Raw genomic sequence first — 18,355 nt, forward strand, 5'->3', positions numbered from 1 at the left:
AAATTTAACACAGAATTGGGTTGTGGAGATCAAGAAGTATTCTGGAAACCTCCTGAAAACACCAACACCGATTCTTTCTGTACCTATTAAATGACACTGCTCTTGTCATCTCTCTTTTCTCTCCCTGCATTCTCTGGGTACTGGTTCTGCTCCTCATGGTGCTTTCCCCTAAAACCTCCCTGGGCAGAGGGTACAAATGAACCCTGTGCCGGTGCAGCAGTGTGTGTGAGCCAGAGCGGTCGTTAGTAGCACTGAGATGTCTTACCACACTGGCAAAAGCTCCAGGAGAGCAGCTCTGCCCACCTGCCTCCCTCAGCCTCCCTAGTTCTTTAAGGACCTTCCACTGATTTCCAGCACACCTTTCTTTGGGAGGGGGCAGAGACAGAAGTCTCAGCCACCTTTTTAAAGTTTTATGGAAGGAAGAAGCCGAGGAAAGGAGCTCTGCCATGTGAACCCCTGGGGCCGTACTGCAAGCTCTAACCCCTCATCGGGCAAAGTGACTTGGGGGGGCAAGGGGGGAGACAAAGCAGAGCTGGGGGCTTCAGATGGGCTATATCTTACCAGCTGCTGAGGGACCCATCCTGCACCAGCCTCGTGCTCACGGAGGGGCCTGCGTTGGTTGGAAGAAGTGAGGTGTGCAGCCTTGTTCAGTCTCATGCCTGTAGCAGAGTACGACCTTTGCTGCAACTCAAAAATAAATTAAAAAAAATAAAGAATACTAGAACTAGTGGGACTGTGACCACAATCTTTAATGCAGGAATGTCTGTTAATGCGATTAGTTAGGAAATTCAAATTATGCTTCACAGAATTATTAGCTAATTCCACTCCTTCCACAGAGACTGAGGGGAAAAAAGAGAGGTTTTTTGGAGTGAATGGTAATTCCTTAATGAGTGGTTCAGTGAATAATTGCAGTGCTGGGCATTGAGCCATTCACTGGAAGGGGAGCTCTTGGGTGATGTGAGTGCCATATTTATACAGGAATGTCTCGAGATAATGCCAATACAAAACAGAATGGTGTTTGACATTTAGGAGAAGACACAGGCAGGAAAACTTGGACGTGTTAATAAGTGTGTTTGGTAACATTCTTTTTTGATCAGAATGTTGTTAGCAATGCCATATTGAGCCTATAGAAAACATACCTTTAAAATCAAGTTCTCCATGAGCACATTTTCCTTTATGGTTTGTTTCATAGCTAAAATGAAACAAACTTGAGCTTTGCCCCAGTGCTCTCCGTGGCTTATGGGGTGTTTCAAGAAGAATACAGTCTAGAGAAGGGCGCTCCGTGGAGCAGGGTTTGTGGGGAGCAGCCCTGCAGCCCCCTCCCTGTCCTTCTCTGCCCCCCTGTCCCCAGGCACTGCCAGCAGCTTCCACGGCCCCGTGTGGCTTATGGGGTGTTTCAAGAAGAATACAGTCTAGAGAAGGGCGCTCCGTGGAGCAGGGTTTGTGGGGAGCAGCCCTGCAGCCCCCTCCCTGTCCTTCTCTGCCCCCCTGTCCCCAGGCACTGCCAGCAGCTTCCACGGCCCCGTGAGGGGATGCCTTCTCCTGGGGTTTGTTCTACCTAAAATGAGATGAGTGTGGTGGGGGGAGTGATGGCTTTAGGGCCACACCAGGGACAGAACCCAAGCCTCTGGGTTCCTGGCCTCCAGGCACGGGGAGATGCCTTCCCCTGGGGTTTGTTCTACACTAAAATGAGATGAGTGTGGTGGGGGGAGTGATGGCTTTGGGGCCACACCAGGGACAGAACCCAAGCCTCTGGGTTCCTGGCCTCCAGGCTTTGCTCTCCCTTCCCGTGGGCAGGGGGGAGGTTACACTTAGAGTCTTATCTCCTGACCTTCTGGTGATACTCTGCAGTGAACAGCTCTGGTGAGGCTGGAAATTTATGCCATTTTCTTACCTTATCACAGCTGTCCTGGCTGCTTCTCTTCCCTTTGCACCTTACCTGCTTTGTTACTTTGTGGTAGTATTGGGTTTTTGGTTAGTTTCGGTTTCGGGGGCTTTGTTGTTTGGTTGGCGGGTTGGTTTGGGGTTTGGTTTTGGGGTTTTTTTAAGCAGTTTCCTGTTTCTTAGTGGTTGCTCACGGGAGTAGAATTCCCCTGCCAGCCCGTCAGTGTTTGGCAGGGGACACCAAAGCCCGATAGCAACGGGCTTCTGTTTAATTCAGTCCCTCCTGGGTGGTACTCGATATATTCAGATGAGTCAGACAGGGTGTGAGGCCCGTTGTGGCTGTGCAGAGCCGTGGTGTGTGCCCCCACAGCGCTGGCTGGGCTGGGGGGGACAGGGGGGACCTCTGCGGTTATTGGGAGCGGAGGGTGGGCAGGGGTCGGCCAACGGCTTCTCTGGATCTACTTTTAAAATGGAAAGTGTTTATGAAAATGAGGTTTTACCTTTTTATTTAAGGAGAGAAGGCTGAGTCTGGTGCTGCTGTCAGTGATGGTGTCAGGGGTTGTCCAGGGTGGGCACTGGCCATGGAGATGTGTCCCCTCTGCGGAGGTGGCACCAGGGATCATCCCTTGGTGAGCGGAGACCGAGCTGTCCCCGTACGGGGACGGTGCTGCCGTGTCCCCTCCACGCAAACACCCCTCGGAAATGAAGCTGGGGGTGGTGCTGGGTCTGGCTGGTGGTTCTTTCCTCTGGACCACTGCTCTGGCAGAAACCGGCCCCAGTTCCCATAGAAGCCACACGTGAAGCACAGCAGCCCAGCTCTGCAGGAAACCTTAGAGGTTGCAAGTGGGAGCTCTCTCTGTGATGAGCTAGAAAGTGCCTTCTCCACCCCCCTCCCCAGGCTCTGCTCTCCATTAGTTTGTTGGGTTTTTTTACAACGTATAGAACTGTATAGGTTGGGTCTATAGCAGGCAGAGCAGGTTCTCCACCAGGGGTGCAGATCTCTGTCTCACTGAGGTTGGACTGGGAGCTCCCTTGTGTCTTTGGCAGATCTTACATTGACACACAGCATCACAGTGTTCCCTCAGAACACGAGAAGTAATTCTTTGGAAAGAAAAGGAGTTTCTGGGTGTATCTCTGGGTTCCAGAGCGTAGTTTCTAAGGTGCCTGTTAGAGTGTAGCTCTTCTCCTTGCTCCGTTGGCCTGTCCCCACTCCTTTTGGTGACTCCCTGGTGATAGGCTCCCTGTGCTGCCGCTGCCCCATGGAGTAGATGGGGTGAGGTGGGGAGGTCTGTGCACGGAGCCCAAACCCACCCTGCTGCAGGGGACAGACCACACCAGGGCTGGGCCTGGGGCTCTGCACACACCAGCACCAGCCGTTTGTTACTCCTTACACTCTGCATTCTGTGCAGAAAAGAGCTTTCTTCCACCCCCTGCCTACCTCCTACTTCCCAGCTAATATTAAAAGCAGAGACAGCTCTATAAAGAAATTATGTTGCTGAGGTCATTGCTTTTATAAAGTACTTACTAGCACTTTATGAAGTATGAAAAATGAAGTTGTTTAAAATACTGTTGAATAGAGATTGCATATAATCCACACACCTTTCTCACTTTCTCTTTCTTCGCCAATTTCTCCAAATTTTGAGATTGAAGCGTCTCCTTTTGCTGCTTACTGTGTAGCCAGTCTGCTCCATCAGGAGAACCCTGCACCTCTTCCCATCCCATAACATCATCTGGTTTTCTGCTGTTCTGAGCATTGTTCCTGTTCCTCCCCTCCAGGTACTGCTATGTGGATATTTGTTAGCAATGACTGATGTGGAATCTACATATGCAGACTTTATTGCTTCGGGAAGAACGGGTAGAAGAAATGCGTTACATGACATCCTCGTGTCCTCGCCGGGTGGGAACTCCAGTGAACTCGCCTTAAAGTTATCAGAGCTTGACATCAACAAAGCGGGTGAGTACCTTGGGGGCTTTCAGTATCAGTATTTAGAGCCAAGGGTAGCACAGCAAACACACAGAACATGGTGTGTGTGTGTGCATTATTCCCTTGGCCCCCAGCAATAAAGTAAGATCAGGGTTGCCTGCAGTAAGAAGCCCCGATTTCCTCAATGGGCAGGGTGGTTATTGGCAAGAACAGCAGGTTATTGGAAATCATTCTGCAGCGAGCACCCAGTGACAGGCTCCATGTCATGATGAATTTTACAGAAAATTGAGCATAAGGAAGAAAATAAGGAAGTCTTTATTAAAATCTAACTCTTAAGGAGACCTTTCTCCTTTGGAGCCCGTAGCAGAAGCCATGTGTCCACTTGAAAGGTCATTGTGGAGACTGGTTTTGTTTCAGGTGCCGAGGGACAGAGTACCAGCAGAGCCTTGCTGTTTGCTGCCCTCGGGTCCCTCTCTCTGGGTGACTTGTCCCTTTCCCCTCCCTGCTGGTGCTTTGTCTTTCTTCTGAGGTGGTCAGTGCCAATGTCACCCCCAGCCTCACCTCACCACTGACCTTACCAAGGTCTTCATCTGGGTGGGCGCCCATGGCCAAGGGGCCGGAGGGACTGTGTGCGGGGGAAGGCCTCACAGAAATAAACATAGTGACCTGGCTGGGGCATTATCAGCCTATTACCTGGGTGGGGGTGAACGGGTGGAGCTTGCAGGTACTTGGAAGCCCTTTCCAGATGTTAGGAGAGAGGCCTCGTGCTTACTTTAATAACAGTTTGTCAGGTGTTTCTCTGTGAGACACCAGACAGGGCTCTGGGGGCAGCCTCCTCCCTGGGAAAGGGGACATGGCAGCTTGTCCTCTGGGGGTGGTGCTGTTTGGAGGTGGGGGGGGCTTTTCTTGGCTTTCAGACTGATGTACATCTAGTCTTTCCTTCTGCAGCTGCCAGCCTGGGGCCTGTAGCTTCTGGATGCACGCAGATCGAGCTGGGCAGGGCCTTTTGGATTTTTTCTATTTGAAAAGCCAGGCTTGATTAGTCTGTGTGTAGGTGTGTCTACTTATTTTAATGTGGGGATACGTGCAAAATGTTGGAAAAATAGAAAGTAGGTGGCATTTGAAATGCATAATACCAGCCTTCCTGCTTGCTTTAATTTTTTTTTTTGGTCTCAAATTTATCAAAGACAATTTATCAAAATTGTCTTTGGTCTTGTCCATTTAGAAGATAGAAGTGATCCCTGTTTTGGGGTGCAGCTGCTGGAGTGTTGGGGAGGCAGAGCTGGGCTCCTGTGTGGGTACAGCACCATGACCCTGTGCCCGTAACGCTGGTGGTGTGCACGTTGTACATGCAGTGAGCTCTGCAGTGATGAGAATGGTTTAAATAACTGTTAGCCTAAATTTTAATACAAAATTCAGCAGTCTGGTTTTTCTTGGAGGCTTTTTTTGCAGCTTTGGTTAGTTAATCATTGCAGAGAAGTGTGTGCAGCTGCTGAGGACCGGGCCGGAGGGAGCAGACACAGAACTGCCTGCAGGCTTCAGCAGCAGGCCTGCACTGGGAAGTGCATACAGTGAAAATAAAATTAAACTTAGTGTTATTAGTACACCTAGATGCTGTAAAAGCTTCCAAACCACAGATATTGGAAAATGCACTCTATTCTCATTCGTACAAGTGTTAGTGTGTCATCCCAGCAGTCTTCCCAAAGCAAGGAGAGGCTCAAAACCACATTGCAGCCCACGTCCCAGCTCAGTGTCCCAGCGCTCACGGGGGATGGCCATCCCACCGGCCAGGATTTGGGGAAAACCCAGGCGTGGGGGTTCCATCTGATTGCTGTCAAGGTGCACCTCAAACTAGTTATGCCACGTCTCACCTGGTTATACAAACACAGACACACAAGTTGGATTCAGAGAGGTGGGGGTTGGCCTCTTCTCCCACGGGAATAATGACAGGAGCAAACGAAATGGTCTGAAGTTGGGGCAGGGGAGGGTTAGATTAGATCTGAGGAAGAATGACTTTCCTGAGAGGGTGGTCAGGCACTGGAACAGCCTGCCCAGGGAGCTGGTGGAGTCACCATCCCTGGAGGGCTTTAAGAAACGTGTAGACGTGGCTCTTCAGGGCATGCTCTAGTGCCCAAGATTGTTGGGTTGTGGGTGGGTGTGATGTGGTGGGGTGGTGTGTTTTGTTTTAGTTTGGTTTGGTTTGGGTTTTTTTGGTTTGTTAAGGTTGGACTCAATGATCTGAGAGGTCCCTTCCAGCCATGGTGATGCTGTGAAGTGCGGCTCTCTTCACAGTGAAGGGTTTCCCCTTCAATGCAAGATTGCAGTTCTGGTCTCTTTTCCCTTTGCCTGTGACAGGGGTGGAAGGACGCGGCTCTCCTCAGAGTGAGAGGTTTCCCCTTCAATGCAAGATTGCAGTCCCAGTCTCTTTTCCCTTTGCCTGTGACAGGGGTGGAAGGACAGTGGGGGCAGTGGGAGCGAACCCCTCTGTCCCAGGGCGGACCCCTCACCCTGCCCTTGTGTGTTGCAGAGGGAGAAGGAGATGCGCAGCGGCAGCCCAGCGAGCAGAGCGGGGAGGCGCAGGGGGAGGCAGCCAAGCAGGAGAGCTGACGGCCGGCCCTGAGCCCCCGCTCCCGGCCCACGCGGCCCGCGGGGACCCCTCCGTGTCCCCCAGCCGGCCGGGGGCAGCACCCCTCGTGTCCTCGGCGCCCGGAGCCCGACGCAGCGCTGGGCATGGGGGCGGCAGCGGCGGCAGGAGCTGGGATGCCCCCTGCCCCTGTCATCAGCAACGGCTGAGCACGGAGAGACCCTGCGGGATGGCGTCACGGATCCCCTCCCGATGGCTGCTGGATGGAGCGCTGTTAGAAAGCACAACAGGTAAACCTTGTAGCAAACAGCCTGTGAGACGCCGGAGGATGTAGTCGTGTATCTTAAGAGAGGGCTCCTGTGCTCCTCAGAGTTTAAGGTTCTCCGGCCAGAGAGTTGTCCCCCGGAAAGCCCTGTTTGCAGGACTCTGCCTGTTCCACAGCTCTGTTCCTGAGGATGGGCTCTGTGCCGTACGGCCCCAGCGCTCACACTGCCCCGGCCCCACTGCCTCTGAGGAATAGCTCTGCTACTGTGAATTTTTCTACCACGCGTTTTGAAAGGGCTGGTTTTTTGCATCATGTGGTGATGTGCACACGGTAGATTTACAGCCTCGGCCGCTAGATTGGTTATGCCTAAACCTAAATGACTCAGCAACACCCTGATTTGTTACTAGATGAGCCTTCAAAGCGATCTGTTAATGTGAATACTTGGGCGTGTTTCGTGTCCTTGGTACGGTTTTGCCACTTGCCTGTAGTTAGTTGCATATCAGAGACTCAAATTGAATCTTTTATGTTATTCTTCCCCATTTTTCTAATTTTGCTCCCGATTTCTTAATCTTTCTCTGAGATATTTTTTTAAAATGTTAGTCCAAGTATTTTATTGTTACGGTAGTTTTCAGAAAGCATTTATAACCTTACATGGGTTGAAATTCAGACAAACCCCGCGGTGCTAGAGGTGTTGCTGGCTCCCCTTGTTGGGGACGGGCCTTGTTTCCCCCGGGGGGGCAGCCGGTGTCACCCAGTGCCAGGAGCATGCCCTGGGAGGGGGTTTGGGTGGCAGGAGGGTCCCGCTGGTGGGTCGCGGGCTGGGTTTCCTGTGTCTCGCCGTGTCCCAGCACTGGCACAGCCAGGAGCCCAATGGTGATGCCACAGCCTGGTGCCTCCTGGTGGGACATGGGGAGGGACTTGGCACCTTGCACCTGAAGTTGGGGGCTTGTTCCAAACCAACTGCCCAACCCGTGCCCTCGCTGGTTCGACGGGATGGCTGGTGCAGCCATTAGTCACTGGTAGCCCTGCTGGGCCAGTCCCTCGCCCCATCCCGCCCCACAGGCCAGGCTGGGCCCTGAGAGCCCCCTGTGCCCCGGCCCACGGCACTCACCTCAGCACCATCACAGTCAGGAGAGCCCTTTGCTTTTACTAACGGGAGGTGAGGTCACTTTCTTTATATATAGTATATATAGTATATATATTTTTGTGTTGTTGTTGGTTTCCAATGTTATGCACTTTTTAATGTTTGTAAACTTTTACTAATGAATAGTGTGATTGCTTCCTGGATATATTAATCATCAGTTAAGGAAACATCCTTGTGGCCACAGCTGTTTGTTTCTACCACGTGTATCATAGTACTTGTCACCTGGAATTTTTTTGTGAGATGTGTGGAGAAAAAACCACCCCACTTCTGATCAGTATTATGAGCTCATTCATTAGTGTTAATAAAACCCAAGGCGGCAGTTTGCTTGTGGCTCCTTAGTGGAATTTTAACTCACCCTCCATTGTCTGGAAGCGGAATGCCTTGCTGTCTCACTGGCTGTCAGAAGCCCTGTCCTGCTGGTAACAGAGGTATCCATTTGCTTTGAAAATACTATTATCCTTAAACTAATTATTTATTCATTTGTTTCACTCAGTGTTCCTTTCACAGTTAACACCGTATTATTGATCTGTTTGTAGTTTCCCCCCCTTGCTCTTCCATCAGGTCTCCAAGCTGAAATGGGTGCCCCTTTGCCATGGACTAGTTACTGGCAACGCAGCACAACCGCCAGAAGGGAAGCAGGCTCTAGGGCTTTTTATAGTGTTATTTATTGATGAGCCACGAAGCATCATCAATAAAACGTTGCGGAAAAAGGCAATAGTGGAATAAGTAATCATTAAAGTGTTGGGTTTCCTTATTTTCCTTCAGAGCTTTTCTTTATTTCGGTACATTTTCCTCCTCCTTGATTCTTCTGTGTTGTGAAATAAAATTCATTTCAGCCTTTCCTCTCTATTTTGTACCCGTTTCTTCTGTTTCTCCTCCTGTGTTTAAAGCAGTTCCAGGGTCTCTGCTGGCCCCTGAGCCCCGTCTCTGTTTCTCCTCTTGTTTTCTGTTGTGTTTAAAGCAGTTCCGGGGTCTCTGCTGGCCCCTGAGCCCCGTCTCTGGGTGGTGGAGCGCGGTGCTGGTCCCTGCAGCAGGGTGAGGGGTGGCCGTGGGCACTGCTGTCTCCCCCGCGCCGTGGGGCTGGGGGCTCTGCAGCCTCTCACAGCAGCCTGGCCTCGGGTGAGGAGGGGGTTCCCTCTGCAGCAGAGCTGGGCCAGCTCCTCACACCCTCGTTCTATCTCGTCGTGTCCCCTGAGAGGGACAGGCGGCAGAGCCGTGGAACACACCTGAGCCGGGCCCTCTGTCACCAGGCAGGGATGGGCCTATTTTATCAACTAATTATTCCTTCCTTCTGGTGTTCAAATGAAATCAGATTCCCCCTTCTCTCTGACACGTGTGCCCGAGTCCCCCAGTGGCAATAAACAGAGCAGCACACGGGGCGTCCTGTAGCCCTTCCTCATGTCCTGTGGGTTGCCGTGGGCCTGGGCGTACGCTGTACCCACGTTGACACTGAAAATACACCAGGTATTTTCCAACTAAATACCACGCTCCAAATGGGAATACGCAGCCTAGAAATACAGTGTGATATTTAGCTTTTGGTGGTCTGTGCTCATCTCTTCTGCTGATCCTGGGAGTTACACCCCAGTGCAAATAGGACACGACGGTGTGTTCCAGCAGAGCATCTGGGCTTCCACAGCTCCTGCGTGCTCCTGCAACGTGGGCACAACGCAGCCCTGGACACCTCCTCACGGTCCTCAGGAACACCTCCTCATGGTCCCCAGGAACACCTCCTCAGGAACACCTCCTCAGGAACACCTCCTCACGGTCCCCAGGAACACCTCCTCAGGAACACCTCCTTGTGGTCCCCAGGAACACCTCCTCAGGAACACCTCCTCACCATCCTCAGGAACACCTCCATCACGGTCCTCATTTCCCTGGCAACAGCCTGCTGTCCCCAGGCCTTACTCCCTGTGCTGCCGAGCTGCAGGGTGGGGTGGCCAGGGGGATTCACAGGTCTGTGCCATCTGTGGTTCTTCTCATCCAGGGGGAGAATGAGGAACTCTCCTGGACACACGGACAACATCCTCGTGTGTTGGGAAAGGCACAGCCCAACACACTGTGATGCTGCTGCAGTAGCTGCCGTGGCTGTGGGGATGGTGTGGAGCCCTCCCCCAGAAATACAGACATGCAAAGTAAGGATTGATAGCACAGGGACACCTCCTGGTGGCACCTCCCGGTGGCATCCTTTAAAGGGAAGGATTAGAGATGTAACCGGCCTGTAGAGACAGAGGTCCAAGGAGTGGTGGTGGGTTGGGGTCACTGAGGTGATGAGAAATTCCCTTGGAAATGGTGAGGCAGAGGATCATCGGTGCCTCTTGTACCTGACTGAATGCAGCCTTGGCTCTTCTCCTGTGTCTCATACCTGTCAGAAAGCGTTTCTCCTGCAGGTTATCCACACCGTGCAGCAGCTGGAGCCCTGCCACCCCTTCCACCTCATCCCCAGACCGTGCCCTGCTGCTGATGCCATCACACTGAGGCTTTGGATTGCTCTTTCTTCAAATAAATACAACTTTTCAACATGTTTTTACCAAAGGCCAGAAGAGTCCTGAGGCAGGATGTTAATCTCAGGTGCTGAAAACATATCAGACACTTAAAAAAATCTCAGGGAGAACCTTCTTCACCAGCACTGGTGCCTGGTTAGGTACATACAGCTCAAAAGACACAAGTTTCTGCTGTCTCCCGTCCAACATGGCTCTCTGGGGCGGCACTCAATCCACTGGTTCTTACTGCTTCTCTCTCTGCTGCAGTGTTCGTTCTGCCACCTCTCGAGAGGGTTTGGCAGGTGTTAGAAGCTCTGGAAGAGTCCACAATCAAAACCACTTGCTTTTCTAAAGGCAACACTTGCCAACATAAAGGTTTGCCCACTCCCCTCCACCCCATACCCTATGGGTCGCACAGAGCCGATGCTGCCACAGCAGGGAACACTGTCTATTGTCTTCTCTTCCTTCTCCAAAGTCGAGTCTCTGGGTTGGGAGCAGGTGTTTTAGGATTGAGAAGCAGTTCTGTGTGAGACAAAGCCACGGAGAACTCTTCCTACCTGCAGAGCAGTCTGCCTGCCCTTCCAGCAACGGAGGGCCCCCGGAGAGCTGTAATACTGTGAGTTATGCCAGTGATGGTAAGTTTGGCTGCAGTGCTGCTCCCAAACATAGCAAAAATGTTATGCTTCTGTCACTGAAACCCCAGAAATTGGTATTTAACCATTGCAGCCCCAGCGCTGCTGGTGCCGTTCCCGAGGTGCCGCAGGGGATGGAGCTGCTGCGCACTGTGTCCTCCACGGTTCTGCTGGGAACACCTTCCCTAAGCCTTCCCTGGTGCTGGAAGCTGAAAATGATAAATCTCCCTGATGAAAGCTGTGTACGTTCCTGATATATATATATATATATATATGCATTGCTGCCTTTGGCCTGCCTTGTGCTGGTTACTGGCCTGTGAGAGTCAAAGCAAAGCAAGTTCCCATGTTTAACGTTACAGACAAATCCACGCCCTGTACTAAACAGCATTCTTTCTTTGCCGGATTTTGCCCATCCAGTACCTCCTTGTGCTGTCACCCTATTGACCTGCAAGTGCTGTTGTTTGGGACGACGAAGCACCTCATTTACCCTGCCGAGGTGGTGGTACCGCTGTGGCTGCCGATGCACAGCGCGAGCCCCGACGCCTCAACTCCCCGTTTCCATGGGTGTTTGGGGTGCAGGAGCCCCCTGTCCCTCAGCTCCCTGCCAGGCACCTCGGGCTCCTCTCCAGCAAAGGGCTCTGCTCCCCAGCCACCGCTCCGCTTCCCGCAGCACTTCCCAAAGTGGTACTCACCCACTGGGGAGCCAGGGAATACTTAGGACTTAATACTTTTATCTCCCACACTGAAACTGATTGTTATTGTTTCTCTGCTGTTTTTATTTATATTTAATGTTATTTTATTAGTGAGACTATACAGTGTTTTATTCCGGTTTTCTAACCATTTTCACAGTGACAGCGAATGTAAGTGACTGTAAAGAACCCAGCAGTTAATTCCAGGCTCGAGTCACAGTCCCAGACTGACTGGGGCTTGGCAGGACCTCTGGAGATCATCTGACCCTGCCAGAGCAGGAAAGAAGTGAGTAACCACTTTGAGTCTTACACCACGCTACCTCTGTGCCAATTGTAACTACTCTGTGCTCCGTACATTCTGAGGAAAAAAAAAGATTTAAAAAGAGGGATATGATTTATACAGATTATAGAGCAACCTCATAAGAACTCCCTTCTCTGAAGGGAGACTCAGGTGAGTGTTGAGCTCGTACACTCCGACTGCCAGAAACAGGAGAACAGACTCAGGTGAGTGTCGAGCTCGTACACTCCGACTGCCAGAAACAGGCCCAGCCGATACTTTTTGGTGAGGGTTTCAGTCCCAGGGAGAATTAATGGAGCATTTTTTTCCCCGAGGTTTCACTGAATAAATTGCCCCAATTCAAAACCACTGATTATCCCTCATGTGACCGAGCGCACTGGTTTGGGCTGAGCTGGAGGTAATTTCCTACGTGCAGAGTCAGCAGAGAGAGAGGCTTCTCCAGGGGGTGATTCAGGAGCACAACCCAGTGCAGGTTCTTTGCCTTGTGCCCTCCCTGAAGCGTCTGGGACACAGAGCTCCCTTCGGCTCTGGGGGAGGGTTTCCCCACGCCGTGCACCCCACAGTCAGGGCTCACAAACTCCTCTTCCATCTTCATGTCCTGCTCCTTTGGCCCGTTCTCATGGGCTGAGACAGCGAGGGCTGGTACTGCTGGGGAACAGCTCCTCCAGGAACCCCTTTCACTGCCCTCATCCCTACCTTGGGGGAACCACTGTAACCGGTTAAATATTTAAAGTGGGGCTTCTGTATTTTCTCCCTGGGTGAGGGAGAAGGTTTTTTGTATTGCATATAAAAGCATGTGACTGAGCTGGCAATGTGGTGCCTTCAGTGGGAGCAGACAACCACAAGTCCCCACTTTGAACCCTCAGTGATTGAAAATTGTTCTTACGCAAGAACTTGAAAACGTTTTCATACCTGAAAAAGCCGTGGCTTGGGCTGTGATTTGATTGTGAAGGGACAGAATGAGACTGTTTCATATTGTGCTATTTCTTTGCACTTAACGGCAGAAGGAGGAGGGAGATACATGTCACTTCCAAACATATTTCTTTCCATCTACTACCATGTTCTTTTCTATTTTAAGATGTGAGTAGTGCCGCAAAGGGGCTGTGAGAGAGGAACTGCCACGAGGAATTACAGCAGGGGTGGTGTCCGAACCGAACACCAGTTCTGTTTAACAGACCTGAGTATCATTCCATGGAAACTGCTGCTTTGAGACAGATCACGGTGGGTTCCTGTCAGTGCCCTGATCTCGTGTTAGTGAGCTCACTCCCCTCTGTACTGCTCACGTAGCACATACTGACATGGCTCTGCTCTGCTTTGCTGCTTCCTCAACACTGGATACAATCCTTCTTTGAGCCTGAGACATCTAATACTTTAAAGATTAGCCCATTTTGGTCCCTTTGAGTAAAATAAAAAGGCTTTTAAAGATTTTTCCGTAGGAAACGCGCAGGCTCAGCGGAGCGTGTGCCCTCTGACAGCTTCAAGGTGAACAGTCAGGGTTTGTTATTCTGCTGTTTTGTCTACAGCCCAAAGAACATTTAGGAAGGTTTCAGAAAGATCCTGATGAGTTTTGTTCATAATTTGGAGATGAAGTGACTAAGGAAATCAGCCTTTCTACTGCTCATCCAGGAGTGAGATATTTTCCCCACCCAAGATGTGAGTTCAGATCAGTGAAAGATCCCTTCCTTACCGCTGGGTTCTTGACCCACATGGTTCATCAGTAAAATATCTGTATCTATGTCTATGTATCATTGTCTGTATCTCCATCAAATCATACAGATGAGATATAGCTGTATGGAGGCAGACTGCGTTTATATAGGTATAATCATGTAGATACTGTATGATCTATAATGAGTAGAACAGCACAGTTTCTTCAAGCAGAGAACTTGCTTTTCTCACCAACTGCAATCAGGTGAGGATTCCCTGGGCATTGCCCGTGTCCCAGCAGCAGGGAAGCAGAGCACACTCTAACCAGCACTGCCTCCTGGCCCAGGCCGGGGCTGTTCCTGTCTGTAGGAAGGGATGAGCTGCTGGGTGCCAGGCTGCTGTGCCGTGGGGTGTGAGGGCACACTGGTGCTTACACTGCACGGGGAGTGCCCCCAGCCCTTTGCAGAGACACGGGGCAGGTACCAGCTCAGCCTGCAGACCCTTCCTGCCGTGGCCGGGCAGCTGGGCTGTGGTTTCTGCGCTGTGATGCCGAGATGGGGTCTGTCCGGCTGCACCTCCCGCAGCACAGAGGCACTGCCCGCGGGGTGAAGGGGCAGTGCATCACCCCGGAGCTGCAGGGGAGAGGGGGGAGCCCTTTCCAGCAGTTCCTGTCCTTCAGCTGAAGCTCAAACGCTCCCTCATCCCGGGAACTTGAAATAAATGTGGGAGGGAAGGGCTCTCCCGCAGAGACTGTTCCACTCCACTCGTTCGGTGGTTCTGAGGGTGGCAGCCCCTGAGGATGGCACTGCCAAGGCAAGAACCGCCTCCTGAGACCTTCCTTCCTCCAGAGAGTTGGGTTCCCTCTCTTCTAGACAGCTCTTCATCCCTTCTGCCGGCTGATCTTTTACAGTCAAAGCTCAAAGCTGTATATAAGGGACCTGAATATACCTCAAGTCATAGGTGCTGCGTCCCTCTGTGGCTGAAGGTGAGATCTCTTCCCCTTCCCTGTGGAAAGGCGTGGAAACTTTGGGGTGTTTTATTCTTTAAAGAAAGCACCTCAGGCGTATTTGAAACGAAGCAAGGGCAGGATGACCAGGGCAGTAGCCTGTGTCTCAGCCTGACATCCCGTGGCTCAGGAATACCGGTTTTCCTAGGACACCAGTTTATCCACGGATGGAGCAGCAGTTCCTGTTTCCCCATCCTTCCCTCAACAGACCAAAGCTTTGATCCGTCACATCAAAGGTTCAGAAAAAATCGCATCCTTTGTCTGAGGCTTTGAATCTCCACCATCTACCCTCTGGGCAGGAAAGGATTCCTGTGCTGGGCTCCCAGGCCTTCCCCTCAGCGCCATTCCCGCTGCGCACACACCACAGGCCTTGCCTTCTCCTGGAGGATGCTCCAGCCACCACCTGACAGTGGCCCCAAACTTCACTCATTGTCCTCAAGGAAAGGGAGCAGGACTGATACGCTCACCTTCAAAGGGAACTCTCAAGGGGATTTACAGGCTTAATAAGAGAGTCAAGCCAAAGAGGAGAAAAGCAGCCCCGAGCCCAAAGGCAGAGGTTTGCATCGCTGACAAGTGGGTCTTGAACAGCTCCTTCTGCTCTTCCCCACAGGCTTGTGGAGCTCAGTCCCCAGCACGGGACCTCCACAGACCCCATCACCCAGAGCCAGCCCAGGCTTCCCCAGAAGAGGGAGAACTTTGGTACCTGCATCCTCCTGGTGAGCACAGCCCAGCGTTCATGAACCCTTCAGCTCCTGGAGGCAAGATCACCATCCACGGCTGATCTGAGACCTGGATACAACCAGTGTCTTCTGTCCAGCAACAGCAATGATAAAACCTTCACCGCAACACTTCAACCCGTCCCAGCAGCGTCTCGGGGCAGGTTTCATCCTGGCATTAACATTCCAGCCTGATCTTGGGAGAGGCCAGTGACAAACAGGTGCCTTTGAAGTGTCACACGCCATGTTTCTGGTTCCATTCCTGGTATACAGCAGTGTTCTGAAAAGCAGAGTGGGACAGTTACATCTTTTTTTGCAAGGACTTGCCTTATTCACTGCTTCTGTGAGTGCCTTTGCTCAGGCTTTCCCAGCCCGTTTCTGCTCTTTGGAGTCTCTTGCTGTAGAACTCCAATGGTGGAAACCACTAGAACTCCAGCGGGGCCAGGCCCCCCGACAGCAGCCAGGCTTTGGGCTTTCCTGCCCCACGGTATTCTGAGAGCTGTGGGGTCCAGCTGGACTGGGCTTTCCCGAATAATCGCAGGTGACTTTGCCTTTTTCACACATCACCTGGTCCCGTGTCCTGCCCGGAGCCCTGCACAGCCCGGCTGCCCGGCCAGGCACCCTGCTCGGGGGCTCGGAAAGACACCTGGGGTCATGGCTCCTGTGCTCACACAGCAGGGGGGGGCAGTGTAGCATCCACAGCGCAGCATCTGGAGCATGGCATAGCATCTATGGCATAGCATCTATAGTATAGCATCACATCTATAGCATAGCAGCTATAGGATAGCATCTATAGCATATGATCTATAGCACAGCATCTATAGGATAGCATCTATAGCATAGCATACCATTTATAGCATAGCATAGCATTTATAGCATAGCATTTATAGCATAGCATATGATCTATAGCACAGCATCTATAGCACAGCATCTATAACATAGGACACTATGAAGTGAGGGAGCAGGTGGGTGCCTGTTGGTGCAGTCACAGACCGTGCCAGTCTCTTCCCCTTTCCCAAGCCAAACCTTTCTTTCCCAGGTTTTCCATCCCGTTGGCCGAGACTGACCCGGCTGCCCCTGAGCAGCGCCCTGCACCCAGCACCATGGCCCGGGCTCTGGTGGGCCCTGAGGGGCTGGCCAAGGCTCTCAGGTTCCTCTCTCTGTGCCAGCCTGGGCCCCAGTGCCCTCACTTGGGCCAAGTGCCCCCAGACTCAGCGAGAGGTCTGGGCTCCACACGCTCCTGACAGCTCATGGATTTGGGAGGACGGCATCATGGAGAAGCTGTCATAACGATTCCAGTTATAATTCTTGTGATACACGCCTTCCAGCACCCTGTAGTGAGATTTTGATAGAGAATGATAAACCTTAGTAAGTAATTAAGTCTTACTGGTTAATTAAACCCCGTAGGAAGAGGAGAAGGTCCCATCCTGCATTGCTGAGGAGCAGCAGGAGTGCCCCCGTTGCTGTTCCACAGGACAGGACAGTAGCTCACAGAAGGACCTGCTGTCCTGTGTCCCTCCCAGCTTCAGGAGGGCCGTCAGGAACACAACACTGGTATTTTTCAGAAAGGCATTTGACCACATCCCTGCGTCTCGCCCTGCTCCTACTCACAAGATTCCAAACCCAGCTGCACCTGCACAGCCTCAGGAACTAACCTGTGAATAAACACAGGGACATTTTTGCACAGCTCCTTCAGGCAAAGTCCTCTTTGAAACGAAGGAGAGGTTTGCACAGTAACTGTAAGAAGAGAGAATAATGTGAGAAACTTTAAGAATGTGGGCTCAGGTCTGAGGCTGGTGGTTTTGGAAGCACACACTGAACACACAGAAGGATGAAAAAGAGCTTTAGCATCTACTGATAATAAAGGGTCACATTTTTTCTACACCAGTTCTGGGGGTGTAACCTCCTTCAGGTGGGAAGTCAAGCACTGAAGTCAACACCGTTCAGAAACCAGCCCACTCCTTCAGTTATTGTTAAGAAAGGAAAAAACATCCCATCGTGCAAAATGGAACGCAGAGCCAAATAATAGATCAGTGCTCTCATTCACCTCTTTAGAAAGGGAAATAAATCAAATTAACTCTATGCATTTAGCAAACTCCACAGCATTTCTGCGTGTCACAATATGTATATTATATGCATATCACATTATGTATATATACATATATGTATGCCACAATATGTATATTATATACACATAGATGTATACGTGTAACATATTTGGTTCTTTTCCACAGAGCTAACGTAATGCCATTAAAAGAGAGAGCTATCTCCATGAAAATAAAGATTTGAGCTGTTTTCCTGCACGGTAGCAGCAGGTGAATGGCCATAAGCAGAGTGATCCAAACACACGGAACTGGTGTTTCTCACCAACTCTGCCCAGAGGACACTGCTCCCTGGCGTTCCTGCTGTCCCTGGCGTTCCTGCTGTCCCTGGTGTTCCTGCTCTCCCTGGCCCTGCTGTCCCCTGTGTTCCTGCTGTCCCTGGCCCTGCTGTCCCTGGCCCGGGGGCACTGCTGTGAGAAAAGGCCCCAGTTGGCCTGGTTTATTGTCCTCCTGCCTCGCGGCTGGACAGGACTTTCCAGTCTTTGTCATGGAGCTCCAGCTGGAGCAGGAAGTTTTTCCTTCCCTTTAAGGACGTCCCAGTCCCAAAAAGGCTTTCTGCTGGTCATTTCAGAGAACTGTGGCTAAAAGTGAGTCCTGGCAGAGGAAGAATGAAGCTGAAGTAGTTTCCTGGCCAGCCCCAGCAATCACTTCATGGTTCTTGTGCTGGCAGAGTCCTCCCCAAAGAGGTAAGGGCAAGGCAGGGTAAGGTCATCAGTCTGTGCCCCAGCAGCACTCAGTCCCACCTCTCTGCTCTCTTCTGGTGTTTCAATGATCCACAGGAGTGACGGGGATATTTCATAACAATGTTTTCTATTAAAATGGTGTTTCCTCAAACTGGGGACGGCTGGTGTTTCAGAGCTGCAACCACAAACCATGGGATGGGACCTGGGAATAAATACTTTCTTCTAAGCAAGCAAAGAGGGGGAGGATTTGCCTTGGGGGGGGTGTGCTGTCCTGACAGCCAGCGCAGGGGTCTGCACCCCCAGA

The 18,355-nt window shown here is 51.5% G+C and overlaps 1 protein-coding gene across 3 annotated transcripts in view; it reads left to right on the top strand.

Moving 5' to 3' along the window:
- The window catches only part of PKIA (protein kinase (cAMP-dependent, catalytic) inhibitor alpha), a 35,857-nt gene extending 27,207 nt beyond the window's left edge, over nt 1–8,650 (top strand). For all 3 annotated transcript variants that reach the window (XM_014951925.1, XM_014951927.1, XM_014951926.1), the window contains exons 2-3: nt 3,661–3,838; nt 6,336–8,650. In XM_014951925.1, the coding sequence (XP_014807411.1) occupies nt 3,688–3,838; nt 6,336–6,415 (231 nt within the window). In that variant the 5' untranslated portion in view covers nt 3,661–3,687 and the 3' untranslated portion in view covers nt 6,416–8,650. The remainder of the gene's footprint in view (nt 1–3,660; nt 3,839–6,335) is intronic.
- The last annotated feature ends 9,705 nt before the right edge of the window (nt 8,651–18,355 follow it).

This window comes from Calidris pugnax, unplaced genomic scaffold (assembly GCF_001431845.1).
Source record: "Calidris pugnax isolate Ruff unplaced genomic scaffold, ASM143184v1 scaffold61, whole genome shotgun sequence".
Classification (NCBI taxonomy): domain Eukaryota; kingdom Metazoa; phylum Chordata; class Aves; order Charadriiformes; family Scolopacidae; genus Calidris; species Calidris pugnax.